At 43.7% G+C, this 22,753-nt stretch overlaps 1 protein-coding gene across 3 annotated transcripts in view; it reads right to left on the minus strand.

Annotated features, from left to right (window-relative positions):
* Nucleotides 1-3,097: 3,097 nt before the first annotated feature.
* LOC131034649 (probable transporter vicT) overlaps nucleotides 3,098-22,753 on the minus strand; it is a 203,985-nt gene continuing 184,329 nt past the window's right edge. For all 3 annotated transcript variants that reach the window (XM_057966212.2, XM_059221844.1, XM_057966211.2), the window contains one exon: nucleotides 3,098-3,490. In XM_057966212.2, coding sequence (XP_057822195.1) covers nucleotides 3,353-3,490 — 138 coding nt within the window. In that variant the 3' untranslated portion in view covers nucleotides 3,098-3,352. The remainder of the gene's footprint in view (nucleotides 3,491-22,753) is intronic.

The raw sequence follows: 22,753 nt of genomic DNA on the forward strand, positions 1-22,753 counted from the left end.
AGTTTGACTCTAATAATTAATGCTACTATCTTGTATACCATTGTAGGGGTTTTATTTGCTCCTATTTGAGTTGTGGTTGCAAATGCTTCTCTAGGGGTTTTTGTTTCTCATGCTAGTGTGATTGTTGAGGTTGCCTTTTTGCTTGGGACTCTCCCTGTGATAACACTATGCCTAAAAATGCTAGTGTTTTTTCCAAGTCTCATGACAACATTCTTAACTATGTCAATGGGGGGTTGTAGCAAGAGTTCTAGTCCTGTTATTGGTGGGGTTGGTGTGATTTCATATGTTTCCATGGCGAGGATGAAGATTCCTCCTTGCACTCCTTGTCAAAAATTAACACTTGTCCTTTTCTCGACTCCTTGAGACCCCCTTGTGGTGGCCCGTGGACAATAATTGTTGTCCATAATTCAAAAAATTATGCCCATCAAGGCTTGATTGGTAGGTTTAACAAGTTTGTGGCCTTCCCTTTTAGATTTGCATAGGTGGGTAACTTTGTAGTGGAAGCCTCTATTGAGTTATTTCCCTATGCTAGGAATTTTTTTATTGTGATCTTTAAATCTCCTGAAGACAAGGAGGTGTTACTAGAGGGTAGGCTTTGGATGTGGGGTGAGCATTCACTCTATCTTGAGCAATGGTTTCCTTCTTTCAACTCTCACATAGAACTATTAAATACTATGCTTTTTTGGGTCATTTGGCTAACCTACTTTGTTTCTAGGACGACTTATGCTTTGACTGTATTAACAATATCATTAGCCAATTTTTAAAAGTGGATTCTATCTAAACTACCACACTAGCCACTCTACCTTTCCCATCTTTGAATGGACATTGATACCTCCAAGGCTCTTCCTAGGGATGTTGTCCTTATGGTAGAGGATAGGTTGTGTGATCAATCAATCAATTATGAGAGTATCCCCTTTTGTTGCAAATGATACTTCACTATTGGACATCTTGCCTCTTAATTATTCATATACTCACTATAGGAACTTGAGCTCAAGAACATGGTGGCAAAAGCCCTCCTTGACATTTGACAATTGTTTCTAATAATGTTGAACCTTCTAATCCTATTGTGGAGGTTCCTACTATGGCTTAAATGGCTTCTCCGGTCGTTGATCCACTGGGGTTGGTGCAATTCAATTTTTTAAATATTTTGTGTTCACTTCCTATTTAGTACCTGAAGTGAAATAACAAGGCTCCTTACAATAATGATATGTAGCAAGCGCATTACTACCACTACCACCTCTTTTACTTGTTTTCATTTTTAATTGCCATAGATGTGATACTAAATGTATCACTCTAAGATAGACATATAAAGAGAGATAGAACTTTTACCTTTTATGAGGATACAAAATAGCCTATGAGACAACCAACCTTGTTATTTTGGTCTTTTGTATTTCTAGTGCAGTCACAAACGAAGGGTCCAAATAGGACTGTCCAACCGTGTATCATAAAGTTCAACATAACAAAAACACAAGAAATTGCTCAAAAAACATGAAGATCATTGATTTCACCATCAACAACATTACATACACCACATGCCTTCATATGTAGAATGCCTATGGGATGATAGACTTGTTGCAAGGTATTTACATTATACTATAATGGGTGCACTGGCCCGATCACAATCCTGGAGATTGGCAGATTGAAAGAACTATCTATTGTGCACTTCCAACTATCTAATTACTTGATTGCCTATAGATTGATTACAAAATGATCTTATATATGTTTCTCCAATTCTAGCAGAGGTTTGTGTAGGCCTCAACGGTCACAAAACCCATAGAATGATGGAATGTGTAGATCAACCTCAAAACATAAGATGATACTTCGTAGCGGATGAAAACGTGTTGCTGACCACTAGAAAGGTTCCCCTAGGAGCCAAACTGCCTTGAATGATGTTTTTCTTAGACCCACATGCTACGCGAATGGTCTGCAAGTGGGAAGTCTCAAATAGACCAGAATGCTTCGACAAAGAAAATGTCAACAACTTCATGGAGTGATAACTTAGCGATGACAAATGCAAATCACAAATTTTTTTGATACAATGTAGATGACCTCGTGCTGAGTATAATTCTAGATCCGCAAGGCGTGAAGAGACAATGTGGTGAAATGCAAAGGAAAATGCTAAGACAACTACATATTGGAATACAAGAAAAAAAATGTTTTTGGTTAATGCAAATAACCAGGGATGCTCTTGCATTAATTTCAATCCTTTTCCTATTCAATGAGATGATAAGCATCCCCATCTTGTCAGTGCTCGCCTCACTAAATAAATTGTGCCAAAAAATACTTGTCATGTTCGTCTTTTATGTCCTTTAAGACATCACATTCCACAATAAAGTATTTTTTTCCAATTCCAATGCCCCAATGTTACAAAAAATACATACCCTTTCTTCTGAGGGGTCTTTAGGTGTTTTCTGCCTCCCATTTCACATTGAAGTTGATGAGAGTTGGTTCTCAATTAAGCTAAAAATGATGGGTTGGGACAAGGTTCCAATCTAGCCAACTTTGACCAAAAATGGATTCCTATCTTCACGACCTTTAAACCGAACAAGTAAAAAGTTGCTCCACTTGGAACTTTTTATGTTTTAGTTTGTCACGCCTAGAACATACAATAGTATCAATCATTCCATTGTGAAACAATGACATACACAAAGTACCATAAATATTAATAACCTTGACATTGACAAATAATTGTACTTACACAAAGTACCATAAATATTAATAACCTTTACATTGACAAATAATTGTACTTCAAGAGTATTTCTCCTAAAAATATTGATGATAATAACAAGTCATTATGTCTAAATTAAAGCAAACAATGCTATTGCAGCTGCAACTTTACCAAACAGCCCACGTAAGAATTATTGGTGTCCAAGGTCGGTTGAAGATCTATGTAGATAAAGTAGCTTGTATGCATGGCATTTTTTTTAAATGACCAAATCTCAATTGTAGTTAATCAAAAATAATTTGTGCTTGTTATATTTTGTTATATTTTATCTGTAGAGTATCTCTCGTAGTTTGTATTATTACATTTTCTTTTGTACTCCGAGATATTTTAAGATGGTTTTCTTCAATAACTATTATTTCATGGACATTCTAGTTTGGCAAACAATATACTAATATAAATGAATTGACTGAGCACAAGTGACTGTTACCATCTCTTGTTTGATGAGAAAGATTTATTAAACGGCCAATGTATTTTCTCTGGTCAAAATTTAAATTGGCCAACATGAATATTTTCTACAATAAAAATTGAGAGTGTAGACCATAAAGAATAATTAATAATGAATTATCTTCTAAATATAAATGCATAATAAATTAATCCTACACCAGGAGTGGTGATCAATAGTTACAACTAAGAATCTGAAATCTTATCTCTTCCAAAGTATGCTATGGTCACGGTTGATACAAAAACAAGTGCAGCTCCGGAAAGACCGACAACTGACGGAGTTTGTTCTAGGAACACAAGTTGTAAGACATATGATGTAAGAGCCTGCATACCATCCATAAATTATCAGTTGGCTAATGAAATAGACATTAGCGAAAAAAGAAAATTCATAGATTTACCACATTGGTTACAACAAAGCAACAAAATGGAAAGGGTAAAATATTAGTTTAGATCATAATGACAAAAATCTCTCTTGGAAATAAATCCACAAACCAAAAGATTGGATAAGGGTTAGGGAAAAATCAGGAAAATTTGCCACAGCAATAGCAAAAATCCCTGAAATACTTTATTTTAAACCAAAAAATCATAGAAAATTGTAATTCAATTGCAACTGGCAACATGTGAATTTTGTCATGTGATAGAATTGCAAATTTGCAACTTCTATCAATTAAAGACTCATTGACCCTATTTTTGCTTCAAATCACAATTTTTAGGTCGACAAAATTACAATCACTCCCAAATGGCAATTTATCATGATTAAATCACAATTTCTGCAACCATGGGCTTTAGATATTATGGATGTATGTTTGACCAGTGACATATTAGGAATAATAGTTATATAATTTCAGGAAATAGCTAGAAATTAAGATCGGTTCCAGGTTTCCTAATTACATTTATGCATCATTCTAAAGAATCTCCTAACATTGCTGAGGCATCAAACATTTTCAAAATGCCATATAATTTCTTCAGTATGCCATGTTTTCACAAAGATAAATAACTGCATGGTTCTTGACGCATGTTCATTGTATTTGTTGAACACAAGAAATGGTTTTAAGCGTAGTCAAAAGGCCAAAAAATGTGGGTGCCCGTGCTTTAAATGGACCTTCCACCTCTGATGTGCCTGGGTTATATAAAAAATGAAGAAAACCTCATTTCACACGTGTAATTCAAAAAATTGTTGACTTTTCCAAATAAACCATGAATTTTTGTCTATAAACCCCTAAAACCCTTTGTTTTTTTGTTTTTTTTCAATTTTCAAACTTTCCCGTATGATTGCAAACATGGAACCAAACAATTTCTGATCATCAGCTAGGACACAGTAGCACACATTTTTGTATTGCTCCTTCAAACCTTCATTTTGCATTTTTACAGCTGCATCAACTTCTGCTTCACACATCTAATCATGGTTGCCTTAGAGGTTGTTTGGAATCTGTATTCTCCAATTTTGTTTTGTATATGGGAACTAACTTATGAGTTGACAATAGGTAGTTATATTGTAAGACTAAAAAATTGATACTTAATGAGGATTTGGGAGCTAATAGAATATTTAAATATAAATATATTATATAATATTTAATATGGCATTAATGACAATTAATAACATTTAAAATCTATAAATATATAAATAAATTAATAATCTGTATTCAAATATGATATGTTTTATATTATATATAATTTTAATATTTTATTTTATAAATAATATACAATATAGAAAAGAGTGTGGACATTTACAATTAGGTATAAAACATTTTAAAATTATAATTTATGGAAGTTTACAATTAAATTTTTGTTTCCTCTCTGCTCCCTTATTACTATTCATGAATAACTTCAATTTTCCTTTGTATAAATTTTGATGTAAATTTTCAAAGGGAATATAAAATTTGAATTTAAGGTTTTTTTACTTTCGTTTGACTCACCCTAAGCAAACCCTCGTGTTTTATTACATTCAAATTTTGTATTTTATGCAGCACAAATGGGAGCCCCTCTTTGGGTTTGGAGCCAAACCCTGCACAAACCCAAGGCTGTCCTGAACCCATATGAGGACCATATTTTTGCCATATACTGGCCTATATAAGCGAACCTGTTAACAAAGTTTGAGAGTAATGCCAAGCATGAGAATGTAATGCAAGAAAGATTAACAATGGAGAGGACTTGGACAACCAAAAAAAAATGCAATGAAAGCTTCACTCATTCAATCAAAATATGCATATTTAACAAAATGAAAATAATTGTTCACTTTATCTTCTAGATGAGTTTTAGCTTCTAATGTAGCTAAGAAATACAAACTATAAAATATTATTCTACTACTCCTAGGATCATGTACATTATTTTTACATCCCCCTAATCAATAGTAGTGGTGGTAGAACCACTATTTGTGTCGCACATTGGACAACCTGTTGATGACACCTCTTTTCTATCCCCAGTATTTTTTTCAGCTGTCCCCATCCCGGGGACAGAGGACTCCTAGGGGACGTCCCCATAAATTCTGCATATAGACAATGAATTCTATAAGCAATTTGACTTTGACTCTCAATTTAACACAAATTTGCCATAAGAACTCTACTAGTTCTTATATGTTAAGGTTCTATAATGGATAAGTGCATGTTTTGTCCATGTTTTCATATGCATATTTTAAATTTTCCTATATATTTTAATTTTCCCTACTTTTATATAGCCGTCCCCTTTGCCGTCCCCTAGCCGTCCCCAAAATTGGCAAAAAAAATCACCGTCCCCAAAACGCGTACCCCCGTCCCCTATTGTCCCCGTCTCGGAAACTTGGGGTAACATAGCCTCTTTTTGCTTGATACAAAGCTCCATTGTTTTGCAAAAAGCTTTTCCTAAGAGATTCCCATCTGCAAATTTTCAAGAACCAAGATGTGGACTTGTTATATAGACCTCAGTTTGTTTTCTCGAGTTGACCCAACTTTCTATGATGCTATATCCCATTTAGAGAGAATACCACACCCGTTTGATGTGAGATTCTTCACCACCATTTTCTTTGAGTGATGAAATTTGCAAAAAGAAGGTTGTCCAACTTCTATACTTGTCACTTTTGTGGGTGAAAAATGAAGAACCCAAGTTGACGATGCTTGTGAGTATAGTCCAAAAGTGTGCCGACTATCTTGTGTGACCTTAAGACTAAATAACAGAGGCTGATTTTCCCATGAGTAAACCAAAATGACTTTTTGTCAAGCTAAACATGCGAACTACTCGATATTGACACATTTAAAACTGCTCCTGTGATAGGAAAAATTGTTTTGAAAATGAAGGTATATGATGATCTTGCTCCATACAGAGTCATCAAAAACCATAATGTAGTGTGCAATCTTAGGCGTTAAGTTGAAGATTAGATGTTGCGGCAATATGTTGCAAAGACAAATCCTCGATGGATAATTTGAGAAGTCTCCAAGTACCATGCTCAAAGAACTTGAAATCGTGATGTTTCTCCAAGTACCATTAAGCTGCCCTTTTGGATTTTCAACATAATGGGATGTGTTTGTAAGTCGTCCTTCGGGTTTTCAACTTACAACTCAAGGGCATAAGTATGATCAACAAGAGGCAGTATCCACAACCTTAAATAATTTGTACTAAGCCACATATCAAGTAGTCTCGATATGCTCATTACCAATATCCCAATAGAAAATCAATGGTACAAATAATGTCATGTTCACTTCTTGAGTGTAAGCTCACTGATGACCCTTAGCCTATTTTTCGCATTTTTTCCCATAGGCTAATGGTTGGTGGAAAAAAAAAAAATTAATTAAATAATAAAATTAAGTTGTTAAAAGGTAACTTTAAGTTATAAATTAAAAGTCAACTTATATTTAATTTATTAAAAGATCATTATAAGTGATTAAATAAAGTGTCATCAAACCCAAGGTGCAAAAAGGTGAGTAAAAAAGACACTATTATATTTCTATAACTTTGAGGAAATAATTGTCAAAAAGAAAATAATATCACTTTAAAATTCTTCGAAAAATTTATAAAAGGAATGTTATCGAAAAGGAATGGAGCAAAGAAGCTTAAACTCCATTTTTATGGACCATATAGAATCAAGCAAAGGATTGGGGAAGTTGCCTATGAGTTGGAACTGCCAAACAAAGTAAGAGATTGTTGACATTAGGAAATTGAAGCATAAAATTTTTTTTGGTTCATTGGAAGGATCTGCTACTTGAGGATGCCACTTGAGAAGGAGAGCAAATTCTAGAGCATCCCAATTTGTAATTGCTTGTGGACAAGCAATTTTGGGGAGGGAGGACTATCGTGAACCTTTCTCAAGTGTAAATTCATTGATGACTCTTAACTTATTTTTTTGCATCTTTTTCCATAGGCTAATGAGGTGGTAAAAAAGGAATTTAATTAAATGACTAAATTAAGTTGTTGAAAGGTAACTTTAATTTATAAAACAAAACTAAAAGATAACTTATATTTGATTATTAGAAAGGTAGCTATAAGAGATTAAATAAAGTGTTGTTAGACCCAAGGTGCAAAATAGTGTGTAAAAAGGACACTTCATTATATTTTTATAACTTTGAGGAAATAATTGTTAAAAAAATATATTATTTTAATTTCTCAAAAAAGTTACAAAAGAGAGGAACATTTTTGAAAAGGGTCTTGCTCTTTAGAACAATTTCATTTCTCAAGAATGAATATGCATTCTTCTTTTGTTCCCAGGGATGAAAACTTTCTAAATTTCTTGGTTTCAACTTTCAAGGATGAAAACCCTCTTGGCCTTTAAGTGTAGTTCTACTTAGGATTGCCAACATGCTCCGATAAAGATTTCCAATTTCAATTTTCGATTATTGTATCAATATTGGTTTCTTGTCATCCTTGAACTTTGAGCTCCACTGATTCCTTCCATATATCTTTTTGGTGGCAGATTATTGTTCATTTCTTTACCCAAGTACTTCCTCTTGAGCATCTACGAATCCCAATGCCCAATAACTTCTTGCTTGCATCTTATCAGAGTAGGAGGTGTGGGCATCCCTTTCACATGGTACCAAGTAGTATGCAACACTTCGAAACCTTGACCCTTGACAAGGCATGAGTCATGAAGTATTTGTTGGATATTTTGTCATTGATGTCAAAGGATGATGATTCAAGGTAGTATAAATCTCAGAGGATTACTCAAAGTAATAGATTGAGCTGCCTGGTTGTCCGCTTGAGGTGCTTGGTTGTGTGTTTCAGCTGCTTGGTTGGTTGGTTGAGCTGCCTGCTTGGGTGGTTGAGCTGGTTGGGTGTCTACTTGAGCTGTTTGTGTGTCTACTTCACCTGGTTACCTGTCTACCTCAACTGGCTGCTTGTCTATGTGTATGCCAAGTCAGATTTGCCACGTCTTCCTTTGAAAGGTGACTCTTCAAACTAGTCGTTGAAAAGAGGCATGATTGTTTTTTATGGGCTGTGAGATTCTTTTGCATATGGCAGCAAACTTATTTCATATTCAGCGGTGTCAGATTGGCTTTTTTTAAGCAATTCTTTTTGTTTGTCGGTGGGAGATAGTGGAGCTGTTTAAAGGCTTTGTAATGCCTTTCTGACCGGTCAGAATTTCCTTTTTGAGGTTTACATTTGCAAGTTTGAACCGATCAGAATTTACTTTTTGAGATTTACGTTTGCAGGTTTGACAGTTATGTGCATGAAGTTGTGTTTAAACACGGAATTGAAAATGCCTTACTTTGTTTAAGTATATTGTGAGCTGTATGGGAGGTGTAAAAAAGATAGGCTGCAACTACCTCTGAATATATTTTTCAAAAAATTAAGAAAAGAATTGGTCTGTTTGCAGGAGCTTTTGAAGGAGATTATTAATGATATACTTGCTTGTACGCATGATTTTTTTTTGACACTAGCACCAAGGTCGTGGTGCTGTTTTTAAAGTTACATCTCAGGATGTGAGGGTTTTTTTTTTGTGAGAAAAATCGTGGAGAGATATATTGTGCAGAGATCGTTCAACCTGAGCTGAGTGTGATATTTTTTCAGATTGAGCAGTTTGTATGTGATGTAGTTGTTTGCCCTCTCGGGTGAATAACTTAAAGTACACAGATAAAACACGTAATGCAGAATAATAATGCCATAGATATCAAATAAAATATAAGAGATTTTATTCCATTCATAATTGTTTTCCTAAGTTACATTCGGAAGTATATAAAGATACCGAGGGGGTGCGAGCACCAACCGTCGCATCGCAACTGCCACCCCTCGGTTGCCAACTAACCAACACAATTACAACTTAATTAACTAGTTTTATTTCTGTGTACAATATTGCCGCCAACATCATCCCCCCCCAAAGAAAAGAAGTCGTCTCCGGATGACTTAATACAAAATAGAGATGACATTAAACAGAACTGCTGACGCCAGTCGAGCCCGGAACTTATACACTTGCTGCGTCCTCGCCTGAAAACCCTTTTCTGCTACCATCCGATGCTCAAATGCGGATTTCACCATTATTGCTTCTGCAAGGAGTTTTTTTTTTCCTTGACATCACAGTCCTCTTGTGCCTAAACCAAACTTGTCTGCAAAACACGCGTTTCAGTCTCAGCCTCTGTTAGCCGCATTATTGTATACGGGAATACGACTAGTTAATTAAGTTGTAATTGGGTTTGTTAGTTGGGAGCCGAGCGGTGATAGTTGCGGTGCGACGGTTGGCACTCGCACCCCCTCGGTATCTTTATATACTTCAGAATGTAACTTGCAACACACGATTATGAATGGAATAATATCTCATATACTTGTCTAATATCTATGGCGTTATTATTCTGCATTACGTGCTTTATGTTTTAAGTTATTCACCCGAGAGGGTAAACATTTGGCGTCGTTGCCTAGACGTACTCGGGAACGGAAGACACGGATGGCACACGGACACGATGGGCCTACCCGTTGGTGAAATAAACCCAGAGGCCGACGACGCACGAACAGAACTTTACACAGGAGAAGACACGGCAACACGAGAATTTTCAATTTTGCTCCAGGTAGCCATCCAGACCTACATTCGACGAGAGGCGGCGGAGGCGGAAATCTCACCAAGTGCCGTGTGGACAGCGCTGGAGGTTAGCCCAGTAGTAAACCGGTTGATGAACCACCTCCCCCAGTTGCTTGCACAGGCATCATTGGCACAACAGGCTCGCCTGGAGGAGATTGCCCAGGAAGAGCGACGCCAACAAATCCTTCAACGCTACGAAGAAAACAGCCGACGGGAAACGGAACGAGATGGCGCCAGGTCAGGAGGGAATTGAACCTTGAACTTTTTATATTCAAATAAAAGTGTCATTGACACAAGTTGTATTGGAGGAAATGAATTAATAAAGACGTGTTTTGATTTATGTATTGTGAGTTATGGAAATGTGCGACAATTAATGCCCAACCTATTGAATAAAGATAGAAATAACAAAGCAGAAACGGACGAGTGAGAGGCTGCGCAGAGGGCCTTGATTCTGGAGCAGCAAGTAGAACGTAGACGGAGGCTGAGGCAACTTGCCGAAGGATGACCTACCGAAGGGTGGCCCGAGGGGAACCAAGGAGGTGTCACAGAGGGTGCAGAAGCCGACAGAAATTTCTACGCGTCGCCAGAGCATCGTAGGACGCAGAGCCACGAAGAGTTTCTGGAAGAAACAAGGTTACGGCAAAATCTAGTCAAGGAGACGCGGTATCAGTTTAGAAACTTATCCCTTACACCACGGAGTGAAGATCACCAACGGGAACCAGGAGTGGGCGCGGGTGAGAGCAAAGGGGAGGGCAACTGTATGGCTGTAGGTGCGACGCACGGCAGGCAGAACACGGTACTACCAGTCACCCACGCAGGACACACCACGGGCACTGGAGGGAGCGGCGCAGGGGCTCATACACAGCAACAGTGACCGCAGGGGAGACGACCCCCATCAATGGCAGGTAAACAGAAACTACCGAAGTTCAATGGTGACGGGAAGGAAGATCTCGTTCGCCATTGTCGAACGTGCGAAACCATATGGTTAGCAAACAGTGTTATCAATCAAGATGAATGGGTAACACAATTCCCAGCAACCTTGAGGGGAGTGGCCATAGACTGGTACTCAGATATGGATAAGGCCAAAGTCAGCACATGGCTCGATTTGAAGGAGTTTGGGATAGAGTTCCGTCTCCTGAGAGATGACAATGAAATAGTCGTCGAGATCTATGGAACGAAGCAAAATAAGAACGAGACAGTGCGAGCTTATAGTCGGCGGCTGAAGGAACTACTGGGAAAAATGGAGAGTCAACCAGCAAATGGGTTGAAAAAGCGATGGTTCGTGGAGGGACTAAAGCATTCCCTCCGAAAGAAGATGAAAATCGTTCCACCTACATCGTACGAAGATGCATACAATAGAGCGATGGATCTCGAGAGCGAGACCAAGACATCGAAGAAAAAGAAGGAGGATAGCTCGTCCAAGGAGGATGACTCGTCACAGGAAAACAACAGCGACAATGAGGCTAGCAAACGGGTGCAAGCGCTTCAGAAAGACATGGAGCGAATGAGAAGGGAATTCAAAACAATGAGAAGCACTAGTCGGACCGAAGGGGACATATGGTGCACTGAGTGCAAAGAGGAGGGGCACACAAAGGGTACTTGCCCGAAGAAGGCATTCTACGAGATTTGCCAAGTGATGGGACACTCCACCATGGAGTGCCCATACAACATGAAAACCCGAAGCACGCAAATGAACCAGGTGCTGTTCACGGAGCAAGCCACAACATCCACACCAGCGGGTACGGTCCAACAAACTAACACAACGGCATCATCTGGAGGATACCGGGATAATAGATGCGGCGGCAGAAGAAATAATAACAATAACAATAACAATAACAGAAACCGGATCTAGTATGACGCCAAGGGCCGGCCAATGATTCAGTGTAGGGCCTGCAATCAGTGGGGACACTTCACCCGCGATTGCACAAAGGAAGCCAACCCTCAGCACCTCTGCCGATGGTGCGGGCCAGGCGACCATGAGGACGCAAATTGCCCGAAGCCTGGTGTAAACTTTCTAAACATAGAACCCACTAAGGCAAAAGTGTTGGCAATCACAAGGGCGCAGGCTAAAAAGGTTGCCTACCCAAATCCCCACATGGAGACCGAGAGAGTGCGAGGGGCCAGAGACGAGATCACAAAGGAAATGGCCGCACAAGGACAGAACAACCACCTGACAGCAAGTCCACCAAGGACGAGGGGATAAGAGGAAATCTTACGGCAAATATTGCAGATAGAAGTACCCGTGAGAATTCAAGACCTCCTGGAGACCATGCCGCAGCTAAAAACGGCTATCTTAAACTCTGTACCCTCACAAGTGAAAACGAGGGAGGTTGTGAGCCCCACAGCCGACCCCGTGTTTAGGGAGGTTGTCAGCCCCACGGTCGACCCCATGGTGTTGGTAGTCAACAGCGGACGCCACCCGGCGGTGGTAGAAATGGGTATACTGGGGACTACCTTGACAGACACTATTGTGGACGGAAGGTCCGGAGTAAATGTACTCCCAGAGGCGACATGGAAAAAACTGGGAAAGCCGACGTTGTGGCCCCCTACGTTCAACCTACTAGGGGCAGATCAACATGGGATTAAACCCCTTGGTACCCTCATGGGCCAGCAAGTGATGATTGGCACGCAACCCTTCATGCTGGATTTTGTAGTAATTCCCTAGAAGCAGAAAGGGTATGACGCCATCCTCGGGCGTGGGTGGCTCATTGCAGCAAAAGCGAACCATAACTAGAAGCGTAATACTCTGTCCTTGGAAAACGTGGGGAGGAAGTACGTGATCGATCTTCGTACGCAGATGGTGAGTGAGGAGTTGGCATCCTCCTCCAACTCGGAATCTGAGGGAGACCAGTTGGTGGAGGGCGGAGACGAACGCCGCATGGAACCTAGTGATGAAGGGGTGTTAGAACTGGAGGCATGCTCAAGGGACGACGGGGACTCCTTGAATGGCCTCTTCCATTGGCAAATGGGAGATTATGGATTATTTACACCCTCGTGCAATGTATTGAGCATCGAGGAAGAACCAGATATATTTCCCCCAGAATATGCCGAGTACAAGGAAGGGGAGGCCTCGGTGAATGAGACGTCGGCACACCAATTCCCAAAGGGGGAGCCCATTAAATATCAAGAAGCCAATTTAAAGGAGACAAATATTGGGGGGACAAGTGACCCCAAGATCATCCTTGTCGGAGATGATTGGAATCCAATACTGAAGGCCGCAACCTTCAAAATTTTCCTTGAATACAAGGATGTCTTTGCATGGACATACAAGGACTTGAAGGGCGTGCCTCCAGAGTTGTGTGTACACCGAATAACATTAGTACCGGGAGCCCAACCGGTAAGGAAGCGGCCTTACCGTATGAACAAAAATTATGCTGCATGGGTGAACAACGAAATTGAGTGGATGTTGGAAGCGGGAATAATCTTCAAAGTGCAGACAAGCCAATGGGTGTCTCCCATTGTGATTTCCCTCAAGAAAGAGGCCAATCAGATCCAGATCTGTGTAGACTTCCGATGCCTGAACGCTGTCACTATTAAAGACCCGTTTCCCATACCCTTCACCGACAGCATCTTGGAGGAAGTAGCTGGACATGAAATCTATTCCTTCATGGATGGGTTCTCTAGATACAACCAGATATCCATTGCAGAGGAAGATAAGTTGAAAACAACCTTCGTGGTGGAGGACGATGTGTACGCATACAACCGAATGCCCTTCAGTCTATGCAATGCACTTGGCACCTTTCAGCGCATCATCTTGCACATCTTCGACAAGATGTCGGTGGGGAACTTCAAAGCCTTCCTGGATGATTGGTCTATTTACAGCGGACAGGACATCCACTTAAAAACTCTCGGGGAGTGCCTAGAGAGATGTCGGAGGGCACGGTTGGCCCTCAACCCGAAGAAATGTAGATTCATGGTACCACAGGGAAGATTGCTGGGACACATTGTGTGTAAGGAAGGATTGAAAACGGACTCGGACAAGATTCGGGTAATAGTAGAAATGGAACCTCCTACGAACGTCACGGGGATAAAGTCCTTCCTTGGTCATGTGGGGTACTACAAGAGGTTCATCAAGAACTTTGCTGAGGTGTCCCACCCGTTGGATAAGTTGACACGGAAAGGGGAACCATACATTTGGGCAGAGCCACAGAGCAAGGCCTTTGAAGAGCTGAAGACAAGGTTGATGGGAGCACCCATACTGGCATACCCGAATTGGGATAAGGAATTCCACGTTCACGTGGATGCCTCAAACTATGCCATCGGGGCTACATTAGCCCAAGTAGGAGGACACGGGTTGGACCACCCCGTTTATTTTGCCAACAGGTTGCTCTCGAAGGCGGAAAAGAACTACAGTACCACAGAACGTGAAGCCCTCGGTATGGTTTATGTCGTACAAAAATTCTGTCATTACCTCCTGGCCACACCATTCACATTTTACGTAGACCACTAGGCACTCATGTACTTGGTAAACAAGCCTATTATCCAGGGGAGGATAAGCCGTTGGCTATTGCTACTACAGGAGTTCACATTTTTAATTGTGGTAAGACCAGGGCAAAGTCATGTCATAGCCGACTAACTGTCCCAGATTAAGTCGAGGGAACCTCCAGAGGGAGTAAATGATGATTTTCCGGATGCACACTTGTTCCAAATAGCCATACTCCCTTCGTGGTACAGGAAGATTGGAGAGTACCTATCGACGTCCCGATTTTCGGAGGGTATGCCTCCAGGGGAACGGAGAAAGCTCGTATTAAGGAGCAGGCCTTTTTCGCTCATCAACAGGTTACTCTACAAAATGGGGCCGGACCAGGTATTAAGGCGTTGTGTCATGGAGGAAGAAGTCTCGAGCGTATTAAGGGAGGCACACGAAGGACCCGTAGGTGGACATATGGGCCAAGACACTACAGCCCGCAAAGTGCTTCTGGCAGGACTGTGGTGGCCAACCGTACATCACGACGCCGGGGAGTGGGTCGTGGGGTGCGACACTTGCCAACGGGCGGGCAAACCTCTGAAGCGGGACTTCATGCCCCTCAACCCGTCGCACGCATAGGAACTCTTTGAACGATGGGGATTCGACTTTGTGGGTCCTCTTAAGGCCAGCCGCACACGACGGTGCCGATACATTGTGGTTGCGACAAAATACTTGACCAAGGGGGTGGAGGCAAGGGCTCTCCCTGATAATTCGGCAGTAAGCACGGCAAAATTTATTTACGAACAAATCATTACGCGATATGGTATACCTATTCAGTTGACCGGTGACCGGGGGGGCCACTTCGTGAACCATGTCATACGGCTGTTGACATCAGAGTTCAAGATTTTTCACTCATTATCGAGCCCGTACTACCCACGTGCCAATGGCCAAGTGGAGGCCACAAACAAAATATTGGTATCGCTAATTCATTAGTCCTACGGGGTAGAAAAGGAAGATTGGGAAGAGAGGTTACCCTCTGTACTATGGGCCTACAAAACGACTTACAAAGTGACCACGGGTCAGACTCCGTTCCAACTCATGTACGGTCAGGAAGCGATGGTGCTAGCGGAGTTCATGGTAATAGTAGAAGAGAACAAACTCGGGGATATGGAAAGCCTGAGGGAGAGACTGTATGCCTTAAGTAAGTTGGACGAAAAAAGAATGCTGGCACAATGGGCCACAGAGACAGCCCAGCAAAGACGAAAGGTGTGGCACGACAAGCACCTTCGGCGAATGAAGTTTACTCCCGGATAGCTAGTGTTGAAATTCAAAGGGAAGAACGAAATCAAACCTGGGAAATGGAAAGTGCGATGGCTAGGGCCCTTCAAGGTACGCGAGGTCAATACCAACGGGGCGATTAAGTTGTGGACGCTGGACGGGAAGGAGGTGCTAGACGTCGTCAATGGATCGAAATTAAAGATTTATCACAAACGGAGGGAACTTGGCCCCTCTAGTCTGGATGTTTGTCAGTCTATTATAAGATAGAAATTTTTTATTTTTTTAAATTAAAAAAAAAGTGGGGCCACCGGCGGTGGATGCCACTGTGCGGTGATCACCCACACACTGCCAACTGCATAAACCCCCGCGCAAACGGAAATAAAAAGAAGAGCCCAGCCCGCACAACGCCGCACAGCCTGCACACGGCCACAATAAACCCCGCGCAAAAGGCAAACAAAGAAGCAACGAAAAACACAGCAGCCACAAAAAGAAAGACGCCCGCACAGCCCCGCACAGCCCACGCAAGAAGCAAACCACACAGCCACGCAAGGGAAAAAGGACCGCCATAGGTAGACCACGCAGCCACACAAGAAAAAGGAGGTCGTTACGAAGGTGCCTAAGACCGTATGATTTTTTAACAGGAATTCAGGAATTCAGTTATACAGAGATTAATGGATTCAGCAGGGAAAAGTTGGAAAAAACAGCTGCACGCTTCCTCCAGTAGCAGCAAGAGGGATAGCAATACCAGGGTTTTAGCGTCAGGCGTACGTGTTGCAGGCGGCACCATGGATGCCAACGCCCGAAAAAAGCAAAAGCAAAAGGCACCACAGGTTGCCGTAAGTGCGAAAAATACATTAACCCCCCAGAACATCACCTTTGAAGGCTTGAATGGGTCGGAGTGCCGAAAATGGTGGCAGGACACTCCCAACAATGATCTCGTGAAGCAAAATCTCCGAAAGGCACAAGTAGAGTGGGCTATTCGGATGCCCGTATTTCCTATCCGGGAGTATGAGGGTGCCCTCCAGTTCATGGTAGACAACTTCGACAGGCACGCATGCATCAACACGTTTGAATACCTCGGGAGGGATGTTACTATATCCTTCAAAGCAGGGGATTTCACGAGGGTATTCGGCATTCCAGGCAGCCAGGGCAAGAAAATAAAATTGAAGGCTAAAAAGATGAAGCGGGAAGAGAAGGAGCGATGGATTAAATTAATCTCCAGGAACTTGACGACAATAAAGTTGGATAGCATGGCTAGTGCCACGAAGGGTCGAGGAATCCGTAAGACTTTTGTTGCGGAGGGCCACTGGAGATGCATTATGGATGTCATCAAGAGCAGATTGACAAGGTCGGGTAGGGTGTCAGATATGGCCCTCCCTCAGATTATGCTGATGAACAGGTTGATGAATGGCATCGTGTATGATTGGGCCGCGTTACTTGCAGAGCGCATGTATGAGTTTTTGACGCTGCAGCATTGCACATTCTATATGCCTCACTACGCTATAGGGTTGTTCCTGGAGGCCACACGGGAAGCAGTGCCAGAGGAAGAGCTGGAGGTACGGCCACAGGGACCGTTGGCAGCAGGTGAGCCTCCAATAATGTATTGGAGGCACTTGGACATTGGGCACTCTTCCATGAAACGGAAAAGGGCGGTAGATACGGCCTCGGCTTCAGGGGAGCCTGACAGCGGGAGGGATTCCAGTAGCACAGAGGAATCAAAAACGAAAGAGGAGGATGATAGCAGTAGGGCAACGGAGGAGCGGGTTCTGTTTGCCCCACCCCTGCTACCGATGGGCACGCCGTTGCCATCATCTGGAGTAGGCGACACCTTTATTTCAGCCTTCGGACAGAGCCGCACGCCAGTTACACTTGGCCCCCTTCAGCAACAAGTAGCACCACCGAGCCCAACCACAGCGGCACCTATGGAGGACATGGCAGAGTCAGGGACGGAGGAGTCACCGCATCGGGTAGTGGTCACTGAGGAGGGGCTGAGGGAGGTGGTGGATACAGAGCCTTAGGTACGGTTGGACGTTGTGGGGAGTGACGCAGTGGTGACTGTGTCTGCGTCTTTGTTGGAGGAGCCGACGACAGCGAACCATCCCCCGGTCGTAGAGATGTGTGCCGACCCGTCAGTCATGGCTATGCAGAGCTGGCTCACACAGCGGTTTCAGATGACATTGGCACAATCGGAGGGAGCTGTTGTATTCTCACTGTGTCGAGAGACTAGAGCGGAGGTAGTCGACTTGGACGACTCATCGAGCAAGGCGCAAGGACTCGTAGTTGGGAACAAGGCAGGGGAGGTCGCCTCTGGGCAGGCACCAGGGGATGGTACACCTTCGGTGGCAGAGGAGGTACCTTCACAGCAGGATGCGGTTGTGTCCGTTCCACCAAAAACTTCACAACCTTTGACGCAAACGGGGGAGGATATTGAGACCTATCTAGCTGACATGGTGACGAGGGGTAGGCGGGTGGTGGCCGCTACCCAAACGCAAGCATTGCAGCAGGTGGTGGTGGAGCTAGAGCAGGTCTTACAATTTATGCGGGTGGGCTGCCCGACAGCCTTTGCTACCTGCTTTGAGTCTCAAGGTTGGCTGACTACTGAGACAGAGGAGATGCTCCAGGCTTGGAGGCTGCGTCAGCCCGTTGTGGAGAGTCGGGTGACGGCAATTGTCTGCGAGATCGAGTATGTCTATCGGGATGCCTATTATACATTGAGGCGTACACAGCAGGAGTCCGCGGTCCGCGAGGCTGCACGAGTAGCGTTGGAGAAGGAGATGGCCAATCAGCAAGCCTCCTGGGCAGCCGAGAGGGCGCAATTGTTGGCACAACTTGAGGTGGCCCGCGCAGAGATGGCTGAGACTCGGGTAGAGACGGCCAAGGTAGAGATTCGTCTGGTGGCTGAGCAGAGTGTGAGGAGCCACGTGCAACAGGAGTTGGATGCTGTCAGTACCAAGAGGAGTCTGTTGCAGACTCGGTTGGTCTGCGCAACGGAGGCAGCGGATACAAAAGAGGAGTTGCTGGAAGCCGCACACATGGTGAAGACAGCTTTGGAGAAAGTATTGGTGGCAGAGCGAGATGTGATTGTACGCACTCAACAGGTGTATGAGCTCCGTGCCTGTTTGGCGGCCCAGACACCGGCATCTCAGCCTTCTGTTTCAGGGACGCTTCCTCAACCCCCTCCCTAGTTTTTCTGATATGTATATAGTCTAGGTTGCATGATCTCCATTTTTGTTGTAAGTCGCCTGGAGACGACTTTTCTTTTGGGGGGGATGATGTTAGCTGCATCATTGTATACGGGAATACGACTAGTTAATTAAGTTGTAATTGGGTTTGTTAGTTGGCAGCCGAGCGGTGGTAGTTGTGGTGCGACGATTGGCACTCGCACCCCCTCGGTATCTTTATATACTTCAAAATGTAACTTGCAACACACGATTATGAATGGAATAATATCTCATATACTTGTCTAATATCTATGGCGTTATTATTCTGCATTACGTGCTTTATGTTTTAAGTATTCACCCGAGGGTAAATAGCCTCCACCAACTGCTACTCAAATGATACTGTCTACCTAGCCAATTTGTCCTCGATAGCCACCCGCGCTGCTCTCTTGACATCCAACTCCTGGGTACGCTGAACTAAGTCTCACGCTACTCCTGTCTCCAACCTGGTGGTCAGCTCCTCCTGAGCCCTCTGTGCATCCACCAAGGCAACCTCACGTCCAGCCGAGACATACTCGGAGTTCCTCAAAGCGTACCATTCATGCGTGGAGGTGGCCACAACCCTCTGTCACAAAGGCTACGAGACACCTCAAATCCTCCATCACACTCCCCAAAGGTTGATAACTGAACTAAATAACTCTCTGGTGTCGTATGACTTCATGTTCTTGCAATGCCTTCCCTCAAACTCTGTTTGTTCACAACCTCCAAATCCGTCTCCCTCTACGGCTTATGGCTTCCCCGCCAATGCTTAGCTGCAGGCTTCTTTCTCATAGTACGGGACAACCCAACACTTACCGTGCCTTCTCTGATGCCCTTTGCCAGACTCAAAGTGTGTATTGTAGCTCAAAAATAAACTGGGGGTCTGGGGCAACGCCCCAGCGGGGTCGAGGGGCAGCGCATCATTTCTGTGATATTTTAAGATGTCAAAACCCTTCTTCTCCACTCTAATATTTTCAGTGTCCTGGCTCCACGTCATCAAATGATTTTTCAATCTGGTCGTTGTCGTCTTTTTTTTTTTTTTTGTTTCCTCTGTAATGTCCCCGATGGCACCCCGGCCATACAACCTCCCCGTATGGGCAACAACAACACTGACACCTCCAATCGTATGGCCACCTTCCCGTGCAGTCAACACCCTCCTTACCGTACGGACACACCTCCAGCGTACGGACAACATGGTCAACCATGCACACCGTACGGTCCTCCTTCCGCACGCCCAACGTAGTTCAACCGTACAGTGGATCACTGACGACGGAGCAACTGGGTGTTTTATATCTCCGTTGGCGGTGATGTCCACCACACGGTGGTGTCTACCGTCAGTGTTGCCACCGCCACCGTATGGTGATTCCATCGTGGCTTCCCCTTTTTTCCTTTTTTTTTCCGACCATACGGTCAACTGTCGTACATGTCTATCATACGGACCCGTACGACCGTATGGTTTTTTTAAAAAATTATTTATTATTTATATTTTTTGAAGTGTCCAAATTCGACTTGGGTTTCGTGCCTCTGGGATCGCCCTTTCTCAGTTTGCCTCGCCCAAGAGTCTCTCGCTTTGGTCCCGTGCCTTTTGAGTCGCCTGCTTGGCCTCTCAGGTCCCCTTCCATCCTATCAGGTTCCCCTCCGGACTCTCGAGTGTCCTTTCGGCCTCTCGGGTCCCCTGCGCGCTTCTCGTGGTAGGGTTTCAATTTGGACCCGTTGGTGGTAAGTCTATTTTCAATGGCCCTCCGAAGACCTGGAACCACAAATTCTACAGGGACCACGGTCTCCTTCTTGTACATAAGAAGAAGAACAAAAATTTTGAAGGCTGCGGCCTTCCACACAGGGTTCCAATTGTGGCCGACACAAATGATCTTGGGATTATCTACGTCGCCGAGGTTTGGGGTGTCTCCCTTCCAATATTCTTTGTATTCTGGCAAGTACACCTCCTCTGTTACTTGCGCTAGTTCCTCTACTTCGAGCCTGTAGCTCTGGAACATTTCGTAATCCTCCATCTGCCAATGGAAGAGCCCGTTCAATGACCCCGTCTCATCCTCGGAGCACTCTCCTAGTTTGAGGATCCCTTCGTCGTTGGGCTCCCTGTAGCCCCATCCTTCGTTCCTCAGGTCGCCTTTTCCTTCACCCTCCGATTCCGAAGATGATGCCAATTCCTCGCCGACAACTTTGGTCGTCATATCAATGGTGTACTTCCCCCCCCCTTTCTCCATAGAAAGGGTGTTCATTTTCCAGTCGTGGTTCACCTTTGCTGTAACTAGCCACCCTCTGCTTAAGATGGCATCGTACCCCTTCTTCTTGAGTAGGATTACCACAAAATCTAGTATGAAGGGTTGCGTGTCGATGGTGACCGGCTGGGCCATCAGGGTGCCGAGTGGCTTAATGTTGTGCTGGTCTGCACCTACCAAGTTGAATGTGGGTGGCCATAGTGTTGGCTTCCTCAGCTTCTTCCACGTATCCTCTGGCAGTACATTCACCCCCAAACTTCCGTCCACGATGGTGTCCTTGAGGATAGCCCTGAGAATTCCCATCTCTACTACAGCAAGATGCTGACCACTATTTAAGGCCAACAACATTGGGTCAGCCGAGGGGTTGACCGGAACTTCCACCCGTGTGGCACGCAAAGGTGCCTGCGCAGTGGTTTGTATGGAACTAAAAATGGCGGTCCTTAACTGTGGCATTGATTCTAGAAGGTCCTTAACCCTTATAGGTACTTCCATCTGCAGTACTTGCCCAATGATGTTATTTTCAGCTTCAATACGGGATGATGTGGCATTTTTCGTCTGAGCACGGGTGACCGCCAGTACTTCTTTCTCACCGGTCTTCTCAACCTTCTCAATGTTGAGGAGATTGACCCCTGCCTTTGGGCAATTTGCGTCCTCATGGTCGCCTGGCCCACACCATCGGCAGAGGTGCTGAGGGGTGGCTTCCTTCGTGCAATCACGGGCAAAGTGCCCCCACTGATTACAGGCCCTACATTGGATCATTGGCCGGCCCTTGGCGTCATAGTGGATACGGCTTCCGTTATTGTTATTGTTGTTATTCCTTCCGCCGCCGCGTCTGTTGTCCCGGTAACCTCCAGATGATGCTGTTGTGTTGGTTTGTTGGGCCGTACCCGCTGGTGTGGATGTTGTGGCCTGCTCCGTGAACAACACTTGGCTCATTTGCGTACTTCGGGTTTTCATGTTGTATGAGCATTCCTTGATGGAGTGTCCCATCACTTGGCAAATCTCACAAAAGGCCTTCTTCGGGCAAGTGCCTTTTGTGTGGCCTTCTTCCTTTCAATCAGTGCACCACATGTCTTCGTTTTTGCTCGTGCTTCCTTTCATGTTATTCCTCTCGGGAGAATAACTTAAAGTACACAGATAAAACAAGTAATGCAGAATAATAATGCCATAGATATCAGATAAAATATAAGAGATGTTATTCCATTCATAATTGTTTTCCCAAGTTACATTCGGAAGTATATAAAGATACCGAGGGGGTGCGAGCGCCAACCGTCGCATCGCAACTGCCACCCCTCGATTGCCAACTAACCAACACAATTACAACTTAATTAACTAGTTTTATTTCTGTGTACAATATTGCCGCCAACAGTAGTGAGGCTATAAACTATGTTTTTAACTGAAGGATATATGTTTTGAGTGCAGCATATTTTTAAGGGACATTATTATTTTTGGAGCTGCGTGTGTAGTGAGGTGATTGTTTTGAGTAGGCTATGT

Source organism: Cryptomeria japonica, chromosome 5 (assembly GCF_030272615.1).
Source record: "Cryptomeria japonica chromosome 5, Sugi_1.0, whole genome shotgun sequence".
Lineage (NCBI taxonomy): Eukaryota > Viridiplantae > Streptophyta > Pinopsida > Cupressales > Cupressaceae > Cryptomeria > Cryptomeria japonica.